The following is a 19,477-nucleotide window of genomic DNA, read 5'->3' as shown; positions in this document are numbered from 1 at the left end:
CTTCACCAACATGAAAGTCTAGAAGGCATATATCTCGGAAATCCCGTGAAATACCATCAGGTTCCATACTTCCTAGAAGCCTGCAGAAGTCATAGTTGGTTGTCTACCCAACTTCTCCTCTAATAAAAACCCACTTCTATTTCAAGTATTCTCTCATTTTTATACATTAAAGCACTGAAAAAATCAAGTAACAAATTCTTAATTATAAAAATATGCAGTAAGAGAGTCTACACGAACATTAGTGCAATTGTAGCTAATAAAGCAAACAAATACAAAAAGAAATGTGGCTGGGTGCAGGGGCTCACACCTATAACCCCAGCACTTTCGGAGGCTGAGGTGGGCTAATCTCTTGAGGCCAGGAGTTCAAGGCCAGCATGAGCAACATGGCAAAACCCCATCTCAACAAAAAATACAAGAATTAGCTGGGCATGGTGGCACTCGCCTGTAGTCCCAGCTACATGGGAGGCTGAGTTGGGAGGATCACTTGAGCCTCGGAGGTGGAGGCTGCAGTGAGCTGTGATTGTACCACTGTATGTTAGCCTGGGCAACAGAGTGAGACCCTGTCTCTGAATGAATGAATGAGTGAATGAATGAAATGCATAAAAGCAGCCGCTTTATCAACATTCCCTGGGAGAGACTTACCTTGGTGCTTCCTCCACCACCTTCTGATTTCTTCTCTGAATTGAGCACTCTCTTTCATTAAGCCACAAAGCATTCCCATGTTTATCACCTAGAACCTGAAAGAGCAATACCATTTGAAAAACCATATAACCACACCCACAAAGTAGATGATGGTTAATATTTTCCCCAAGCAACATCTCTTGGTTTTTAATACTCAAACCTCATAGTATATACATACCTCTCAAAACATTATTTTGATTCATGTTAATAGAGGAAAACTTTATTACTCCAAAGCTCAATAAAACATTTTTATCAAAAAGATGTGAGGAAAAACTGTTCATATCAGCTTTCAAATACAATGAGTAAAACATCAGAATCAGTTGTACAAATTTTGTGAAGGACGCTGAGTGTTAGTGAAGGGGATAAACACTGGATGTCAATGTTGCTGAGGACTGCCACCACAGCTTTATTACAAACATCTGCTTGAAGTTAACATTATTAAATGTCTGTTGATTGGGAAATGACACTGTATGTATTTACATCCAATATGTAATCTGTTATTTATCTATGGATGTCTTTACTGTGGTTTATTTTTGTTCTAGGAAACTGGTAAAAGGTCTGGAGTTAATATACAACACATTATAGTTTTTCCCATTTGCGATACTCGTTGAACATCTCTAACCTGAAAATCTGAAATCCAAAATGCTCCAAAAGCTGAAATTTTTTGACATGATGCTCAAAGTAAATGGTCACTGGAGCATTTTGAATTTTCAGATTAGGGATACCCAACCAGCAGGTATAAATGCAAATATTCCAAAACCCAAAAAAATCTGAAATCTGAAATACTTCTGGTCCCAAGCATTTCAGTTAAGAGATATATTCAACCTGTAATGGAAAATAAGCTGAGATTGCCAGATAAAATACAAGATATCCAGCTACATTTGAATTTCAGATAAACAATGAATAATTTTTTTCTAGCTATGCCCTGAGTACTACATGGAACAATGATTTTAAAAAATCATTGTTGATCTGAAATTCAAATTTAATATGTATCTTTTTCAGCTAAATTTGGAAACTCAAAAGCAGCTCTTTATTAAAGTTTTTGCCTACAACATCTGATTTTCAGAAATGGACCAATCTATTTTCAGATTTAAGGAGTTGATGTATATTTCCAAATACATATATTAGATTTACAGAGGTAAGATCTGTTTTAGAAGCCAAAAGACCAGGCACTGATTTTAGTTCCAAACAGCTATGCAACAACTTTGGACAAGTCATTCTGTTTCTTCGTGCATTATAAACAGCAGATAACATCAGTCTTAATATTTTATATGGCTGCTGAAAAAAACCAAATAAATAAAGATTATGGTTATAATTGGTCAAATGTAAAATAAATAGTTAATATATGACTATAAAGTTAATTTTTAGGAACAAACCCTTTCTGAAACTCAAGAATGATTCCAAGCAATGAAGGAAAACATAACAGCAATAAAATGCCAATAAGTTGGAATTTTCTAAGACTCAAAGGTGGCTGCATGAAGTAAATCTAAAAATATTTGAAATCATTAAAATAACTCTCAACCTCTTTTTCTTTTTAAATTCTAGTTGACGAGAAAGTAAAAGTAGACAGTCTCCAAGCAATAAAGCCAAAATAACCATGAATTCTCAGAAATATTTCCAACTATAAAATATCAGATTCATATACACAATCAAGAGTTTGTTCTTTTCTAAATTCTGTATAGTCTCCCAGTTCATTTTTTTAAAATTCTGTGTACTTACTAGGCACTCAACAAAAATGATTTGGTGATTATTTATTCCATTAAATAAATGAGGAAGCCATGAAATCAGAAAACATTATAAATAAATACTACTTTTAAGAGCAGTTAATCCTTAAATGCATCATGAGTTTTTAAAAAAATGTATAGGTTTACACACACTGAATGTAGAAAAATCTCTAAATTATACTGCTTTTTGAAAAAGCTTTCTTATAACAGACTATGTCACATAATGCAAGCCCATTGGTATCCCCAGACCCAACCCAGGAAATGCCAGTAGTGCCCTGGTTGAGAAATACTGGTTTACGCCACAAAGAGAGGTGCCATTCACGCTGCCAGTGCAGTTTCATTGTGGAAAGGACATAGTATATAATGGCTCATGTGAAAAATAATAGGTGACACACACATACATACTTCATAGACTATGTATGGAGGAATAGCCAAGAAACAGTAACAGTGCCTGCATTCAGGGACAGAAACTAGAGGACTTAGGGATAGAGTAAAAGGGATGCTTACTTTTTATTAATTACCCTTTATCATGTGCAGAAATTACCTAATATAAATAAATAAGTGAAAACTAAAGAAAAGTAAACTAAAAACCCTTCCAAGTATAGATCAGATATGAGAACATCTGTGTTGCCTACTTAAGTTACTGGGAGGCATTTTCGCCTATGTTTGAAAATATCACCCAGGCTGTATGCCACGGCTAAATAAAATAAACTAAAAAGCTGATCTAGATATGTAATTACTTAACACAAAATAACAAACATTTATTGAGTATTAGTAAAGCGAAAGACAATGGTCTGGTTGCTGGGGAGAGCAAATGAGTAAGACCTACTCTCTACGCTCAAGGACCTCATGGCCTATTAGGAAATTCAACTAGTTAAAGATAAAACAGCCTACCTAAGTGGTCTTCCAGTAGTGTGAACAAGTGCTAGATGGGGAATACAGTGAAGGACAAAATTAATTCTGCCCCTAGGATCTTACAAGAACGACAATCTAAATATCTCCCTTAAATTACAGATTTAAAGAGCCAAGTGTCTACTCAACACCTACACTTAGATATCTAATGAGCATTTCAACCTTGATTTGTTCAACTTTATAACTGGATTTCCTCCCTCAGAAACAAGCACATCTCACAGTCTTTTCCCATCTCAGTAAAAGGCCATTCCATTCTTCTCATTTCTCAGGCCAAAACCCTAAAATCACCTTCTTTTTTTTTCTTGTACATAACATCCATCTATTAGAAAATGTGGTCTACCTTCACAAAACACCCAGAATTCAATCACATCTTACCACCTCCACTGCCAACCCTATGGCCCAAACCACCATCATTTTCTCAGCCAAATTACGACAGCAAGAACCTCAAAAGGGATCTCTCGGCTTTCATGCTGGCTGTCAATTCTAAGAACCAATGACTACTGTGTGCCTCCCTTTCTTAACTGTGTCAAATAGGGGTATTTATTGGAGTGTCATATCCTTTTCTCATCATTGTACACTGGATGAATGAATATCAGACTTTAAATTCAGGTATTTGCACCAGAAGAACTGTTCTTGAAGGACCATACATAAGAAGTCTCAGGCCGGGCACAGTGGCTCATGCCTGTAATCTCACCACTTTAGAAGGCTGAGGTGGGTGGATCATTTGAGGTCAGGAGTTTGAGACCAGCCTGGTCTCAACATGATGAAATCCCACCTCTACTAAAAATACAAAAATTAGCTGGGCATGATAGCACACGCCTGTAATTCCAGCTACTCAGGAGACTGAGGCAGGAGAATCACTTGAACCTGGGAGGCAGAAGTTGCAGTGAGCCAAAATTGCGCCACAGCACTCCAGCCTAGGCGACAGAGCAAGACTCCGTAAAAAAAAAAAAAAAAAGTCTCATCCAGACCTGGACCAAGTTGGAAAGGAAGTTGCATGTATTCTGTTTATGACAGGGCATGATCACTGAGGGCCAAAGAATGGGTTGTGGTAGGTAGTATCCAAAGATGACTCCATGTACAACCCAAATCCTGGTAGTCCCACCCTTACATAATCCCATCCAGCAATGATTCTAGACTGGGAAGGAACTTTGCAAATGCAACAAAAGTCATTTTGTGCCAGTTCTAAGTCTAAACCTTCAAAGGCTAGGACAGTGATTTCAAGCAGCTCTGACCACTGACAAGAATTCTGGACATCCTTGTAGAAATGCTACATGGAGAAGACATGTAGAGATACCCCAAGACTTCACAGAGAGAAAGACAGAGGCCCCACTGCCCACCAAAGTGTCTCAGCTGAGCTCAGGCTTTACATCATCCTTCCAGGGCACCTAACACGGGACACTCAGTCAAGTCACAGTATAATGACTGCCCCAGAGAACAATGTGCAAAAGCAGCGGCAGCTGAACCCAAGTAACCCAGAGAATCATGAGGAATCGTTAAATGTTGTGGTGTGCTTTGTGGAAAAACACACTTTAACAAAAAATTGACCATTTTAACCATTTTTAAGTGTACAGTTCGGTGATCTTAAGTACACTGAAATTCTTGCATAGCCTTAAATGTTGTTTTAAATCACCACATTCTGGGGTGGTTTGTCACTGAGCAAAAGGTCATCAAAATACACAAAATAAGCAAGTGGATTTACCAAAGATACCAGATCCGAAATAATATTTATAAAAGAAAATAACGTTTATAACAGTATCTAAAATTATAACAGTATCTAAGCTATACTGCTTCCTGAAAAAGCTTTATTATAATAGACTATGCCACATAACACAAGCCTCAAATATCGAAGAATAAATCTAATGAAAGATACACAAAACCTCTACACTCAAAAATACAAAACAGTGCTGAAAGGAATTAACAAGACCTAAATAATGGAAAAGATATTCCAGTTCATGGATCCATGAAAATTCAACTTTGCAGGCTGGCACAGTGGCTCATGCCTGGAATCCCAGCATTTTAGAAGGCCGAGGCAGGCAGATCACTTGAGCCCAGGAGTTCGAGACCAGCTGGGCAACAAGACAAAACCCCGTTTCTACAAAAAAATACAAAAAGTAGCTGGGTGTGGTAGCACACGTCTACAGTCCCAGCTACGGGGAGGCTGAGGGGGAAGGATTGATTGAGCCTGGGAGGCCAAGTCTGTAGTGAGCCATGATTACACCACTGCACCCCAGCCTGGGAGACAGATAGAGAGAGAGAGAGAGCGAGAGAGAGAGAGAGAAAAGAAGGAAGGAATGAAGGGAGGGAGAGGGAGAGGGAGAGAGAGAGGGAGAGAGACAGAAAAAGAAAGAGAGAGAGAGAGAGGAAGGAAGGAAGGAAGGAAGGAAGGGAGGAAGGGAGGAAGGGAAGGAAGGGAAGGAAGGGAAGGAAGGGAAGGAAGGGAAGGAAGGGAAGGAAGGGAGGAAAGGAAAAGAAAAGAAAGGGAGAAAGGGAGGAAGGGAGGCAGGGAGGCAGGAAGGCAGAAAGGAAGGAAGGAAAAGAAAATTCAACATTGTTAAGACGTCAATTCTCCCCAGAATAATCTCTAGATTCAATACGACCCAAATACAAATTTCCCATCAGATGGGGTGTGTGGGAGTGGAGGTGGAGGTGGGAGTGGGTGGGTGTAGGCATAAGTGTCTGTAGGGGGAACAGGTTGACAAGTGAAGTCTAAAATTTTCATGAAAATTCAAATAACCTAAAAAGAATCAAAACTATCTGCAGAAAAACAATACATTTGGACCACTTACAGAATCAGGTTTCTAGATTTATTATAAAAGCAAAATAGTTAAGACAATGACAAAATCTCACTTAATTTGCAACAAATGGTCACTGCAATAAATGATGCTGGAGAAAGTGGATTATCAAAATTTTAAAAATTACTCTGACCCTGCCTCATAGCAAACAAACAAAATAATAATAATTAAAGGAGAGTAACAGACTTAAATATCATACCTAAAACAAAAAACTCCTAACTAGGGTACACAAAGTAGACTTAAACTTGACTTCACTGTAAGTCAGAACTTCTGTTCTTTGAGAGACATTATTATCAAAGTGAACAAGCAAGCCACATGAAGGGAGAAGGATACTTTTTATATCATGCCCCTGTCAGAAAATATAAGGTCAGCAAAAAACCTTTTATTTATCTGGTTCTCTCTCCACACCAAATTAAGATTTTAAAAAATACTTAAAATTCGTTATTTCTAATTTGACATTTTTTAAAATCAATTTTAGCTATTACATATCAATTCATAGTCATAATGTATAAAATTAGCATGAAGGCATTTTCAACAGGCAAATGAAAATTTCAACAGACTTGTCTTCTTCCTTGTTTTATTTTAGAAAACTCCATTTTGTTTTACCACTTTAAGGATTAATATCTTAAACTGAAAAAAGAAATGATGTACGGATCTCTATACAACCAGCTCCTTGCAGAACACCTGTCATAGCAAGCTACATGGACATGTGGTAAACTGAAGTAGTACAGGAGTCCAGGTCAGGCACTTTTCTTTTTTAAAAAATGCCCTATAATGGCCCAGTCTTGGAACGACATAGGCTGGTCAGCTATCTTGGGAATGCTTTTTTTGGAGGTAGATTTTTGTATCATTCCCAATCTCAAGCAGCATCCTAGCACTTTAACAGAAAGTACAACAGATTCCAAAGGCAGGTAATCGATTTATTTTGTACGTATCAAAACAATTCACAATCATTGTAAATGGAAGAAAAGATCACTCCAATAGGATTAAATGATATTATTTTAAAGTCACAGTAATGAAAAAGCATTCTAAACGTACCAACCTGGATTTCTATATGACGAGGATTATCAATAAATTTTTCTATTAGTAGTCTATCATCGCCAAAACTAGAAGCAGCTTCTTGAGAAGACAATCTAAAACCATCCCTGCAAAAAAAAAAAAAAAAAAGAAGAAGAACTGTCAGACTAACAAAACAAATAGAGCTCTCATTATAAAAGAAAACATATCAATTAAATATTTATTTTGGCTTATGTTGAACAAAGCAAAAAAACTTTCCTCAATGTACAAATAACTAAGTTAATTTTGGTTGATCTGCAACTTTTCCACTCCCTAACTCTGTGACCACGGATGAGTTATTTAACTTCCCAGATCCTAGATTTTCCATTGAAACAGGAATGCCGATACTTTACCAACTGCTAAATATGATTTTTTTTTTTTTTTTCTTTTTGAGACAGTCTCGCTCTGTCGCCCAGGCTAGAGTGCAGTGGCAGGATCTCGGATCACTGCAACCTCTATCTGCCGGGTTCAAGCCAATCTCCCACCTCAGCCTCCCGAGTAGCTGGGACTACAGGTGTGAGCCACCTCACCCGCTTAATTTTTGTATTTTTGGTAGAGACAGGGTTTCAACATGTTGGCCAGGATGGTCTCGAACTCCTGACCTCAGGTGATCCACCCGCCTCAGCCTCCCAAAGTGCTGGGATTACAGGTGTGAGCCACTGTGCCCAGCCTAAATATGGTATTTTAATCAACCATACAGAGCAAGTAAAATTAATTCCATTTCTTCAACCATAATATACCTTAATTCCACTAGTAAAAATATAAAAATACATCTGTTTGATTCAGAAGTCAGAAGATGCAAAGAAAAATGTAAAGCGTTTAGTACCTGCATGACTGGAGTGGAACTACAGCAAATACACTCATTGAGACTGAACATCCAATAGGAAGATTCTCAAGAACATTGCTTAATATTTTAAATCCACATCTTGCAATGCAATTGCCTCCCACATACACCCACACAGATCATTATAATTTTATCTTCTATAAAATTGATCAAAATTAGTAATTATAAAAGTATAGTTTTTTAAAATAAAAATATGGACCTAATTATTGCTTTATATATTTTGTTCACAAACTATAATTTAAATCATTACTATTAAAATATGCCTATTATTCAAATAAAATAGGCTCATTTGACCAATGCATTAAAAACCCAAACTTAGGCGGGCACAGTGGCTTCCCTGAGGTCAGGAGTTTGAGACCAGCCTGGCCAACATGACGAAACCCCGTTTGTACTAAAAATACACAAATTAGCTGGGTGTGGTGGCCCATGCCTGTAGTCCCAGCTACTCAGGAGACTGAAGCAAGAGAATGGCCTGAACCCGGGACGCAGAGGTTACAGTGGGCAGAGATTATGTTACTGCACTCCAGCCTGGGTGAGAGTGAGACTCCATCTCAAAAAAAAAAACAAAAAAAAAAACAAAAAAAGAAAAAACAAACAAAAAAAAACTTGCTTGCCTAAAAGTAATTGAGCATATATTGCCTTCTATCCATTGATAAACTCAGCATATTAAATTTAATTCCTTTACATTTAATAGTTTCTTAATCTGAAGATTAAATACCTATATTTAATGTACAACATTAAAACCAATTTTTCTAATCCCCTACGTGGCAAATGGTACATCTAGTATTATTAGAAATAACTCTCCAATTTGCTTATTTTTGTGCTTTAATTCCTTTTATATTTAATAAAGTTTCTTAATCTGAAGATTAAATGTCTGCATTTAACGTACAATACTGAAACCAAATTCTTCCAGTCCTTTAAGTTGCAAATGGTCCATTTGGTAATATAAGAAACAACTATCTGATTTGCTTGTTTTGCGTTTTCTTTAATAATGTCGGCTCTATTGCTCTATTTGTTCTGTTAGTCTGACTGTTCTTCCTTTTTTTTTTTTAAAGGACGGTTTTTCATCTCAAGAGCTGCTTCTAGTTTTGGCGATGAGAGACTACAAATAGAAAAATTTAATGATAATCTTCGTCATATGGTAATCCAGGTTGGTACACTTAAGATGAGTTTTAATTATCACAACTTTAAAATAATATCATTTAATCCTACACTCCACCTAGTAATATTGGAACTAATTTGCAGCCAGGCACCGTGGCCCACACCTGTAAACCAAGCACTTTGGGAGGCTGAGGCGGGTGGATTACCTGAGCTTAGGAGTTCGAGACCAGCCTGGGCAACATGGTGAAACCCCGTCTCTACTAAAAAACAAAAAATTAGCCAGGCGTGGCAGTATGCGCCTGTAGTCCCAGCTACTTGGGAGGCTGAGGCAGGAGAATCGCTTGAACCCAAAAGGCAGAGGTTGCAGTGAGCTGAGATCGCACCACTGCACTCCAGCCTGGGCAACAGAGCGAGACTCCATTTCAAAAAAAAAAAAAAAAGCGCACACACACACACACACACACACACACACAAAACTGATTTGCTTGTTTTTGTACAACACTGCAGGTAAAACTGATTAGAAGAAAAATTTTAAAACATTGCAAAAAACTCTTATTTCTCAGAGGTCTCAGAGGAAAGGTATCAGTCCTCCATTACATCATTGATTTAGGGGAATAAAGTTTAGATCTCAGGAGGCTGCAAACTTCAAAGAAACTGGAAGCAAAATTAATTAGTTTTCAATACCATACAATCAACTTTTTATTAGATTGGATATAACAACAGAAAGAAAAAATATAGCACTTTACAGTTTGCCTCCACCATAATGATTGAGAGCTTTCATTTTGCATTTAAACCCACACCACCACAAGTAAAAAGTCAAAGTCACCAAAATAAAATAAACAGCAAGTTTGAAAGCATTGCCAACAATATATTTTAGAACTCATGGGAAACTCTATTATGAATATCATTTGTGACATTCAATTATACATTCATTCAATAAGTATTTACTGAACTTTGTGCCTGGATATATTTCAGATGCTAGGAATACAAAAATAAAAGAGAAATTGCACTCACAATGCCAAAAGTCTTAGTGGGGATATTCAAAAATATAGACACAATTTCTCAATCATGCGATACACTTCATTTAAACTTGAACAGGGAAAACAAAGTCAGAGACTACTATGAAAATATCTAAGTGAACTTTCAACAATCTTCATAATTCTCACCCAAATTTACTATATAATAATTACAGGTTGGGCGCAGTGGTGCATGCCTGTAATCCCAGCACCTTGGGAGGCCAAGGCGGGCAGATCACGAGGTCAAGAGATCGAGACCATTCTGACCAACACGGTGAAACCCCGTCTCTACTAAAAATATAAAAATTAGCTGGGTGTGGTGGCGTGCACCTGTAGTCCCAGCTACTCAGGAGACTGAGGCAGGAGAATCGCTTGAACCCAGGGGGCGGAGATGGCAGTGAGCCAAGATCGTGCCACTTCACTCCAGCCTGGGTGACAGAGCGAGACTCTGTCTCAAAAAAAAAAAAAAAAATTACAGTTTTTTAAAAATCTTTCAGATGTCCTACAGATTCTAAGACAAGTCATAGATGCTACTTCCCCCCGCCAAAAAAAATAGGAAAGATGTTACAAGAAAAAGACAGCCCTTAGGATAAAGGAATAAAGCAATTAAGCACTAAATTTTCCTTTGTACCTGAAAAATAAAATCTTTGTGGATTATGTAAAAACCAATTACTTTCTCCAGAGGGAGAGAGGAAAAGAAGGGGTGGATAAGTTGTGGCATGGTGTTCATGGTTAGTGGCTCCAAAAGACAAGCACAGGCATGTTTGCAGTACTGTTCTTTCCCTTTTCAGGTACTTTTGACTTTCCAAAACAAATAAGGGATATAGAGCAACTTTTTAAAATGAGGAGCTTGTACTATTAAATCTAATAGTCATGCCTGTGTGGATCTCAAGTTTTCTGAGATAGTTTATTTATCAAGTTGAAGAGAGTAATATTTTAAGTAGAAAATTATTCATGTATTTTTATTAATTTTATAAACATGTTTTGAATCAATGTGCTATTTACTAGCCAAGAAAGAGCTAAATTGTTTACACAATGATGCCTAATATATGAATGGATATGGTGATTTCTCAAAATATTAAGCTCTTAAATTAAAATTTATAAATCAACAGCAGCACAGCAAACCTCACTTCTAGGAAACTATAAAGAGTAATCTGCACCATAAAAGAGTATATTACTAACAGTAGCCCTGGGGAAATGACTAATAAGAAACCTGAGATCCTAAGATGAATAATGAAAAACAAGCGCTAAGCATTCAGTGAAATTGCTATGTAAGTACTGTGCAAAATAGAAAAACAATGAGAAAAAAATTTGAAGTCCACAAAATACACATTTCTTGCAAAACCATTGTGTTCGACTTCTTTATGATACCATTCTTTCCCACAAAATGGGCTGTGGCAGATTGTCTTTTCCAAAGATGGCCACAACAGTATATCCCATTCCACATGCTCTTCTAAGAATCTCGCCCACTCTCTCATGAAGACGTGGAGACTCAGTCCCCTCCCCTTGAATTTGAGTAGAAGCTGTGTTCACTGGAGGGAAACCTGTGTAACTTCTGAGACTGGGTCATAAAAAGTATTCTAAATTACAGTAAGAGTGCATTCCATATAAAGGACACAGTAATTTCAAACTCAAGGAAAAAGAATATATTTCACACTCTAAAATTATCAAGGTAATTCACTCCTTTTATGCACTAGCAAAGGAAAGCAAGTACATACTGAGGTAATACATTAAGTCTCAATGAAATTATAACTGCTTTTAAATATAGTTGGTTTAAATCTTTAGATGACATTTAGAATTATATAGCCAAATCTTAGTAATTTCTGCCCAGAAAATAGAATCATGACTGCAATTTTTAAAAATATACTGTAAAAACAAAAAGAAAATCCTTTGTTAATGTTTAAAATAGTAAAACCCTTTCTATAATAAGATAATCATCATCAAAATATAAATAAGGAAGGTTTCCACATAATTTCAATCTTTTTCCCATTCAAAAGTGTAAAAATTAGATGGTTACTCTAATTACTCCATTATGCTTTTGGTATCTGTTTACCTGTCAGTCTAATAAAACTCTAGTAACTGCAGTTTTCATCAAAAATGTATTTTGGACAGCCTCTCACCTGGTCTCTTCATCATCCCAAGCGATGCGCATGCCTTTCCCACCACCACCTGCTGAGGCCTTGATCATGACAGGGTAGCCTAACAGCAGGGAAGAATTAGACAGAAGTTCAGACTTTGATCATAGGGATGTATGAACATGACAACTGACCACATGTTCAATAACGCAGAAGACAATAATTAATTTATTTAAAAGTTCCTTTCTTTAGAGTCAGGAAAATAATACCAATGTAATAATGTATTTAAAAAATGAGAGTGTGACCACTATAAAAGAAAAAAGGGTACTTGTACCAATAAACATAACATTTTCCCCAGTAATAAAAGCTAAGAAAACATACATAAATTAACAGTGGAGTCCAAAAACAGAAGTACAGTATTAAGTAACCAAAGAGATAAGAAGCAACTTATATAGCACCAACAAACATGTCCAAAACTGAGGTTTGCATGCATAACAAACTAAATTCCCTTTTTTCAAAAATGGCAATTTTCAAGTACTTCAGGTATTTTCATCTGAAGAGTCACAGAGAACCCCTACAGCTTTTATCACCAAGAACTGACATGATGGTACTGGGGAAAATCCAAACATGGCTATGATACTATGGGCTGGAGCAGAAGCTCCAGGGCTCACTGGTATCAATGGAGAAGCTATTCCACTGTTCCATACATTCAACAGGGTGTTATGAAAATACAAAGGTCAAAACAAAGGACACTTCCAGCTAAAGTTTTAAACTCATAAAATTGTCATCAGTTACATGATTAAGTATTTAGTTATTATACAGTAAAATTTTTGACAGCAGGAGTCATTTATAACGATTTATCAAGAAAAGTGTAAACGTCCCCTTTAGATGTTTTCTAAAAACAAGGTAGAGATACTCCTATGTTTGGGACCATTTGTTTATGATCTTTTCTAAAGAAAAAAAGAGCTCAGAGAGCCCTTATCGATCCTTCCTGGCCTGTGATGCTCTAACAGCACTCAACTCAAGCTATAAGATCCTTAGAGGCAAAGGGAAGCAAAAGCCAAATGTCACAGACCTTTTGAACCCCAAACCACAAAACATCACTCTTAACTTCAACTTCGTTAAAATGGCACCTGCTTCCTAAGTGTTTTACAATTAATTTAATTTAAAATTTTTATATGTTCATGATGTTTATATGGGCTGGTATTTTTGAAACAATGTTCAGTGCACTGAGAAGAAAGATAATATGCTCTTACATTGGGAGCCTTCAAATCCAGGAAGAGAGAGGCAAAGGACCCAAATAATTCTATCACTGGCTATTCAAAACAGAAAGGATCATAGAGAGTAGACAGAAAAATAATTAAGAAAAGTGTATTATCAGAAGGGCCATCTAGGCTGGGCACAGTGGCTCATGTCTGTAATCCCAGCACTTTGAGAGGCTGAGGCGGGCAAATCACGAGGTCAGGAGATTAAGACCATCCTGGCTAACATGGTGAAACCCCATCTCTACTAAAAATACAAAACTTAGCTGGGTGTGGTGGTGTGCATCTGTAGTCCCAGTTACTCAGGAGGCTGAGGCAGGAGAATCGCTCAAACCTGGGAGGCAGAGATTGCAGTGAGCCAAGATTGCGCCATTGCTCTCCAGCCTGGCGACAGAGCAAGACTCCATTTCCAAAAAGAGAAAACAAAGAAAGGGCTATATAAATGATGCTAAGAAGAATGAGCAGGACTTGAACATTTCAGGCAGGAATAGTGGGGAAAACAGAGGTGGAGATTATAGGACAAGTTTAAGGAATGAATAAAACAATTCAGTTGAAGTACAGAGTTATCTGCAGGATGGTAGGGGAAAGAAAACACAATAGAAAACATAGATGGGTACAAAGTATCCAAGATTGTGCACGCTTTGATTCTTGATTCTGCACGAGTTTTAATCCTGCATGAGAGAGGCAAGAATGGTATTTGTCTCATTCACAATAATAAGCATAAAATAATCAGAATGAAATCAGTAGAGAAGAATTAGCCTGTTTTAGGGGAGTGAAAAGGCCCAATCTAAAAATTTGAAACTGGTATACCTGCAAAATCCTGTTTACAACAACATAATAGATCCTTACCCCCATCCTCTCAAAACAATATTTTATCAATGTATCATCACAAACCATTTATCCATGTAACAGGAAACCACTAGAGCTGAGAGATAGCCCACATCTCCACTACATTCAGTTCCCTCTGAGGATTAGGAAATTTGCAGTTTTTCTGGTTCCAGTTACTAATCTTATTTTAGTCATTTATTGTGGACCCTGGACTACACAGTGATTTCTGAATTTTGATTTGTGAATTTGTGAAGACCTCCCCAGCCATGTGGAACTGTGAGTCCATTAAACCTCTTTTTCTTTATACACTACCCAGTCTCGGGTATGTATTAGCAGTGTGAGAACAGACTAATACACCTCCTTAAAAGGAGGTGAATGTCCTAGTAGAAGAGATTGCTTTAAAAAAAAAACAAAAATCAAGCCCTAGTGCTCTTCCCAAGTTTTTCCTCACCTTCCAGGTCCTCTCATTGGATGCTTACTGCTACTACCTTATCTCACCCCAGACACAGAAATGACTCCCCTACTGACACTGCACCTCCAACACAGAGATAGTCTCCACTCCTTATTCCCTTCTGCACAATAAAAGAGGCACTAACACTTCCGAAAAGAAATTTACTAAGTACTATATGAGAAAATACAGAAGAAAATACAGAAACTTAGGTTAGCAAAGTACTACAAAGTTTCCATTCCTACTTTTCTGGACTCAGTTTTCAAGGGCACGTTTAAGTGCAGGAGAAGGTATCTTCTCTGGGTCCCTCACCTCCCAGCTACCAGTGTATCTTACTTTCTACCACAAAGCAAGCAGTCTTCTTTCTAACTCTACTATCAAATTTGTATTCACAGCTTAAAAAATGTTTACTGAATATACACTATCAGGCTTATCTGGCTCTCTGCAGGCTACGAAGACCAGCAATTCAGAAAACTCCCTGCTATCTAGCAGACAATGATATACAAACATACACGCATCTAAATATATGCGGGACTCAGGTGGAGTGGCTCACACCTCTAATTCCGGCTACTTGGGAGGCTGAGCTGGAGGGACCGCTTGGGTCCAAGAAGTCAAGGCTGCAGTATTTATTTATGTATGTACATATATTAATATAAATAATAAGTGCATGTATGTCTTATATACAATGTAAGATAGTGATGACTGCTACAATAAAACAACATGGAGGGAATAAATGTAACTGAGTGATAGGGTTACTGCTCTTTGAAAATGCTTCTCTAAGGCTGGGCGCGGTGGCTCAAGCCTGTAATCCCAGCACTTTGGGAGGCCCAGACGGGCGGATCACGAGGTCAGGAGATCGAGACCATCCTGGCTAACATGGTGAAACCCCGTCTCTACTAAAAAATACAAAAAAAACTAGCCGGGTGACTTGGCGGGCGCCTGTAGTCCCAGCTACTCGGGAGGCTGAGGCAGGAGAATGGCATAAACCCAGGAGGCGGAGCTTGCAGTGAGCTGAGATCCAGCCACTGCACTCCAGCCTGGGTGACAGAGCGAGACTCTGTCTCAAAAAAAAAAAAAAAAAAAAAAGAAAATGCTTCTCTGAGAAAACTGGTATTTAAACTGAGAACCTAATGACGAGATAGAGAGAGCACTCTGAAAATCAATGAGGGGGGATGAGTCTAGACAGAAGGAACAAGTTGGAAGGTGTGATACAGGAAAGGGAAGTACCTAATACAGCATTTTAAAAGATCACTTTGGCTGCTGTGCAATGAATGAATTGTGAAACAGCAAAGGTAGAAACAAGGAGCTGATGAGGAAACCTTTGCAGCAGTCCAGCTAGCAACAGAGATAGAGAGAAAGACAAAGACTAGAGTTAGCGACAGTTTGGATGTGGAAGATAAGGGGATGAATGAAGGAAGATTCTAGGCGCTTAGGAGATCTTCCATTTAGTTATGGATTCCAGGTTAAAAAGAATTATCTTTTTTGACCAACTGATAATGTCATGTTTACCTACTCAAGACATGATAAATAACCTTACTTTTCAAGCAAAATCCATGCCACACATGATAGCACAACCTGGTAACTTAAAAGCTGATAAAGTGACGCCCTATCGATGCAACAGGGGCAAGCCGTATAATAAAGAATCTTACGTGGTTTTCTCGCCTACAACTTCTTGAATTAAAATTTCATAGAATATACTTATGGGAAAGGAAAAATAAAAAGAAGGGAAAAGAAAAGTATTTCTTAGGAAATGTCTTATTCCTAATATAGCGGTACTAATCAGAAATCTCTCATGGATCAAAGAGAAGATGTGATGGGGAGTGGGGGTCTTCTTTAAAACCAATCGCAAAACACCTATAATTAACAGCAAGGCCTTTGTTTCCTCAAAGAAAGGTCCAAGGTAAAAAGAAAACAGAAGATATTTCAGGAAGTAGAACAGTCCTCTAGATGGATAGAATAGGTCCTGATATGGGTTATAGGACCTCAGAATAGAAAAGACCCCCCCCCACTTCAAGAAGGAACTCGGACAGAAAGGAAAGAAATCCCCAGATGAAAGCTGCACATGAGAATTACATAGAAATCAAATAGTACGCGCTGCTTTGTTTCGTTTCTTTATGCTCCTCTAATGTAAACTAGTTCACTTGCCTTTTGGATCCCCTCAGCCTCCCTAGAAGGGAAGGTGTGGGTTTGTGTTTGTTGTTTTGTGCTGATGGTGGGGGGTGCTCTTCATGACCATGGTATTTTTTAAGAATCCAGGGTGGCTGTTTGATAGAATATTCCACAATTTGAATATAACTGATTATTCACTCATTAAATTCAAGATTTTTAAGAAATCTTAAATACAACATAGTTGATATTGTATCCTCCAGTTCTTCCATCACATCAAAAGTAAAATAAAAAGTCAATTTATCCCAAACTGATAAAGTTTGATTACTTAAGATGGCATCTATTAAATTTCCTCACAGAAAATATGCCATTTTTTTCTTAGGAAATAATCTGACATTGATAATTTGAAACTGTGATGATCCTATATCCAAACAATTTTCACCCACTATTAAAAATGAACATTAATGATTCCTGCTTTAATCAATATCAACATTGTTCACTGCACGATGATTAAAAAAACATAAAGACAAAGATCTTTGCCTGTCTTCTTTGTTGTTTCTGCAGTGGCTGAAACTGCCTAAAGAATAACATGCAAAGTAACAGTTACTAAGTAAATGTATTAGTTAATAATCTGAGCAGCTGTAAGTCATTATTTTTACTGCTGTAATCTATTTCACCTATGAACATACTGCAGCATTATGCATTCCACTGTGAATGGACATTCAGACTCTATCCTGTTCTATTTATATAACAATGGTCCTTTGAATATTTTTGTACTTGTTGCCTGGAACTTTGCATATGAGTTTCCTGTATCTATGCAAAAGAGTACAACTGCTGGATAGTATGAAACTCTTATAAATTATTTATTTAAAAAGATCAAATCTATTCACTTTTCTGTATCTCAGTTATCATAATACTTAATCGTAATACTTACACAAACCAGCAGTCCAGGACTCTTGCGCTGGCCTACTAGCAGAACTCCCTACATTTGCCCCCATCCAAGTCACATAGCGGTCAGCGAAATTTTCTTAAGGTATATATACTATCATATCTCTCTCCTGCCTACATCTCTCATGGGTTTACATTATACTACAAAAAAATCATAGATGTATAATGAAACAGAAATTATGAACCAAAGGATAGGAAGTGTGGCGGGTAGAGAGACAGCGTAATATAAACTTGTCTAATCAGAACACCAGAAAGGGCTATGCTAGACTTGCCCTAAGAAAACTTTTTTAAAGCCTAAAAGGCCTTAACCTAAACAAAATTAACGTTCCTACTAGACTAAACATCAATATCTTCTAAATAAAGGTAACAAAATCCAAACACACAATATAACATTTACAATGTCTAGAATCCAACCAACTATTAAGAGATAGGTGAAGACACAAAATGTGATACATATCAGAAGGAAAATACCTGACAGAAATAAACCCAGAAATGCAGACTCTTAAAACAGTTGTTACAAATATCATTATAAGTTACAGCTATTACAAATGGGTAAAGTGATTTAGAGAAAAAAATAAACATGATGAGGAGATAAACAAGAAAAAAACAAAAATTGTGAAGTTAAGTTTTTAGATATTAAAATGACTAAAAAGTCCAATATTATATAAAAAGAATTATATACCATGACCAAAAGGGATTTAGTCCTGGTATGCAAAGCTGATTCAACATCTAAAAATCAGTTAATGTAATCCATCACATTAACAGGCTAAAGAAGAAAAATCATATGATCATATAAATAGATGTAGAAAGTGCATTTAACAAAAATCAACAATCACTGAGTTCAGCAAACTAGGAATAAAGAGAAATTTCTTGTACTTGATAAAGAATATACACAAAAAGCCTACAGCTAACATCACACTTAATGACAAGAAACTGGATGCTTTCTCCCAAAAATCAGGAACAATACAAGAATGTCCCCTCTGACAACTCTTATTCAACATCTGACTGCAGATTCTAGCTTATGAAGTATGTCAACAAAAGGAAATAAAGAGTAAACAGACTGGGAAGGAATAAATAGAACTGTCTTCACCAGTGAATAACATGACTGTCTATGACGGAATTACAAAAAAATCAGCAGCAACAACAAAATTCTTGGAACTAATAAGCAATTATAGAAAGGTTACAGAATACAAATTAATACACAAAAGATGATCACATTCCTATATACCAGCAGTGAACAACTGGAATTTGAAATTAAAACAATGCCATTTATATTAGCACTAAAGAAATAAAATAGGCATGAATCTTAAAATATGTACAGTGTATCTATGAGGAAAACTACAAAACTCTGATGAAATAAATGGATGAAAATCTAAATGTACAGATAATCAATGTACATGGATAGGAAGACTGAGTATTGTTAAGATATCAATCCTCCTCAATATGATCTGTAGGCTGAACACAATTAAAATCAAAGTCCTAGCAACTTATTTTGTAGATATCAACAAACTGATTCTAAAGTTTATATGGAAAGGAAAAGACCCAGAATAGACATCACAATATTGAAGAAAAAGAACAAATTCAAAAGACTAACACTACCCAACTTCAAGACTTACTATAAAGCTACAGACATCAAGACAGCATGGTATTGTCTAAAACAGACAAATTACTCAAGAGCCCA

The 19,477-nt window shown here is 36.9% G+C and overlaps 1 protein-coding gene across 12 annotated transcripts in view; it reads right to left on the bottom strand.

Annotated features, from left to right (window-relative positions):
- The window catches only part of PCCA (propionyl-CoA carboxylase subunit alpha), a 436,358-nt gene that overhangs the window by 260,062 nt on the left and 156,819 nt on the right, over nucleotides 1-19,477 (bottom strand). For 9 of the 12 annotated variants that reach the window (XM_025364068.1, XM_025364063.1, XM_025364064.1 and 6 more), the window contains 3 exons: nucleotides 12,250-12,328; nucleotides 7,155-7,257; nucleotides 643-737 (listed from right to left, as the gene is read on the bottom strand). In XM_025364068.1, coding sequence (XP_025219853.1) covers nucleotides 643-737; nucleotides 7,155-7,257; nucleotides 12,250-12,328 — 277 coding nt within the window. The remainder of the gene's footprint in view (nucleotides 1-642; nucleotides 738-7,154; nucleotides 7,258-12,249; nucleotides 12,329-19,477) is intronic. The other 3 variants (XM_025364073.1, XM_025364074.1, XM_025364075.1) reach the window with 1 other exon arrangement.

Source organism: Theropithecus gelada, chromosome 17 (assembly GCF_003255815.1).
Source record: "Theropithecus gelada isolate Dixy chromosome 17, Tgel_1.0, whole genome shotgun sequence".
Lineage (NCBI taxonomy): Eukaryota > Metazoa > Chordata > Mammalia > Primates > Cercopithecidae > Theropithecus > Theropithecus gelada.
The sequence above is the reverse complement of the archived record's forward strand: the minus strand, read 5'-3'. Positions and strand labels throughout refer to the sequence as shown.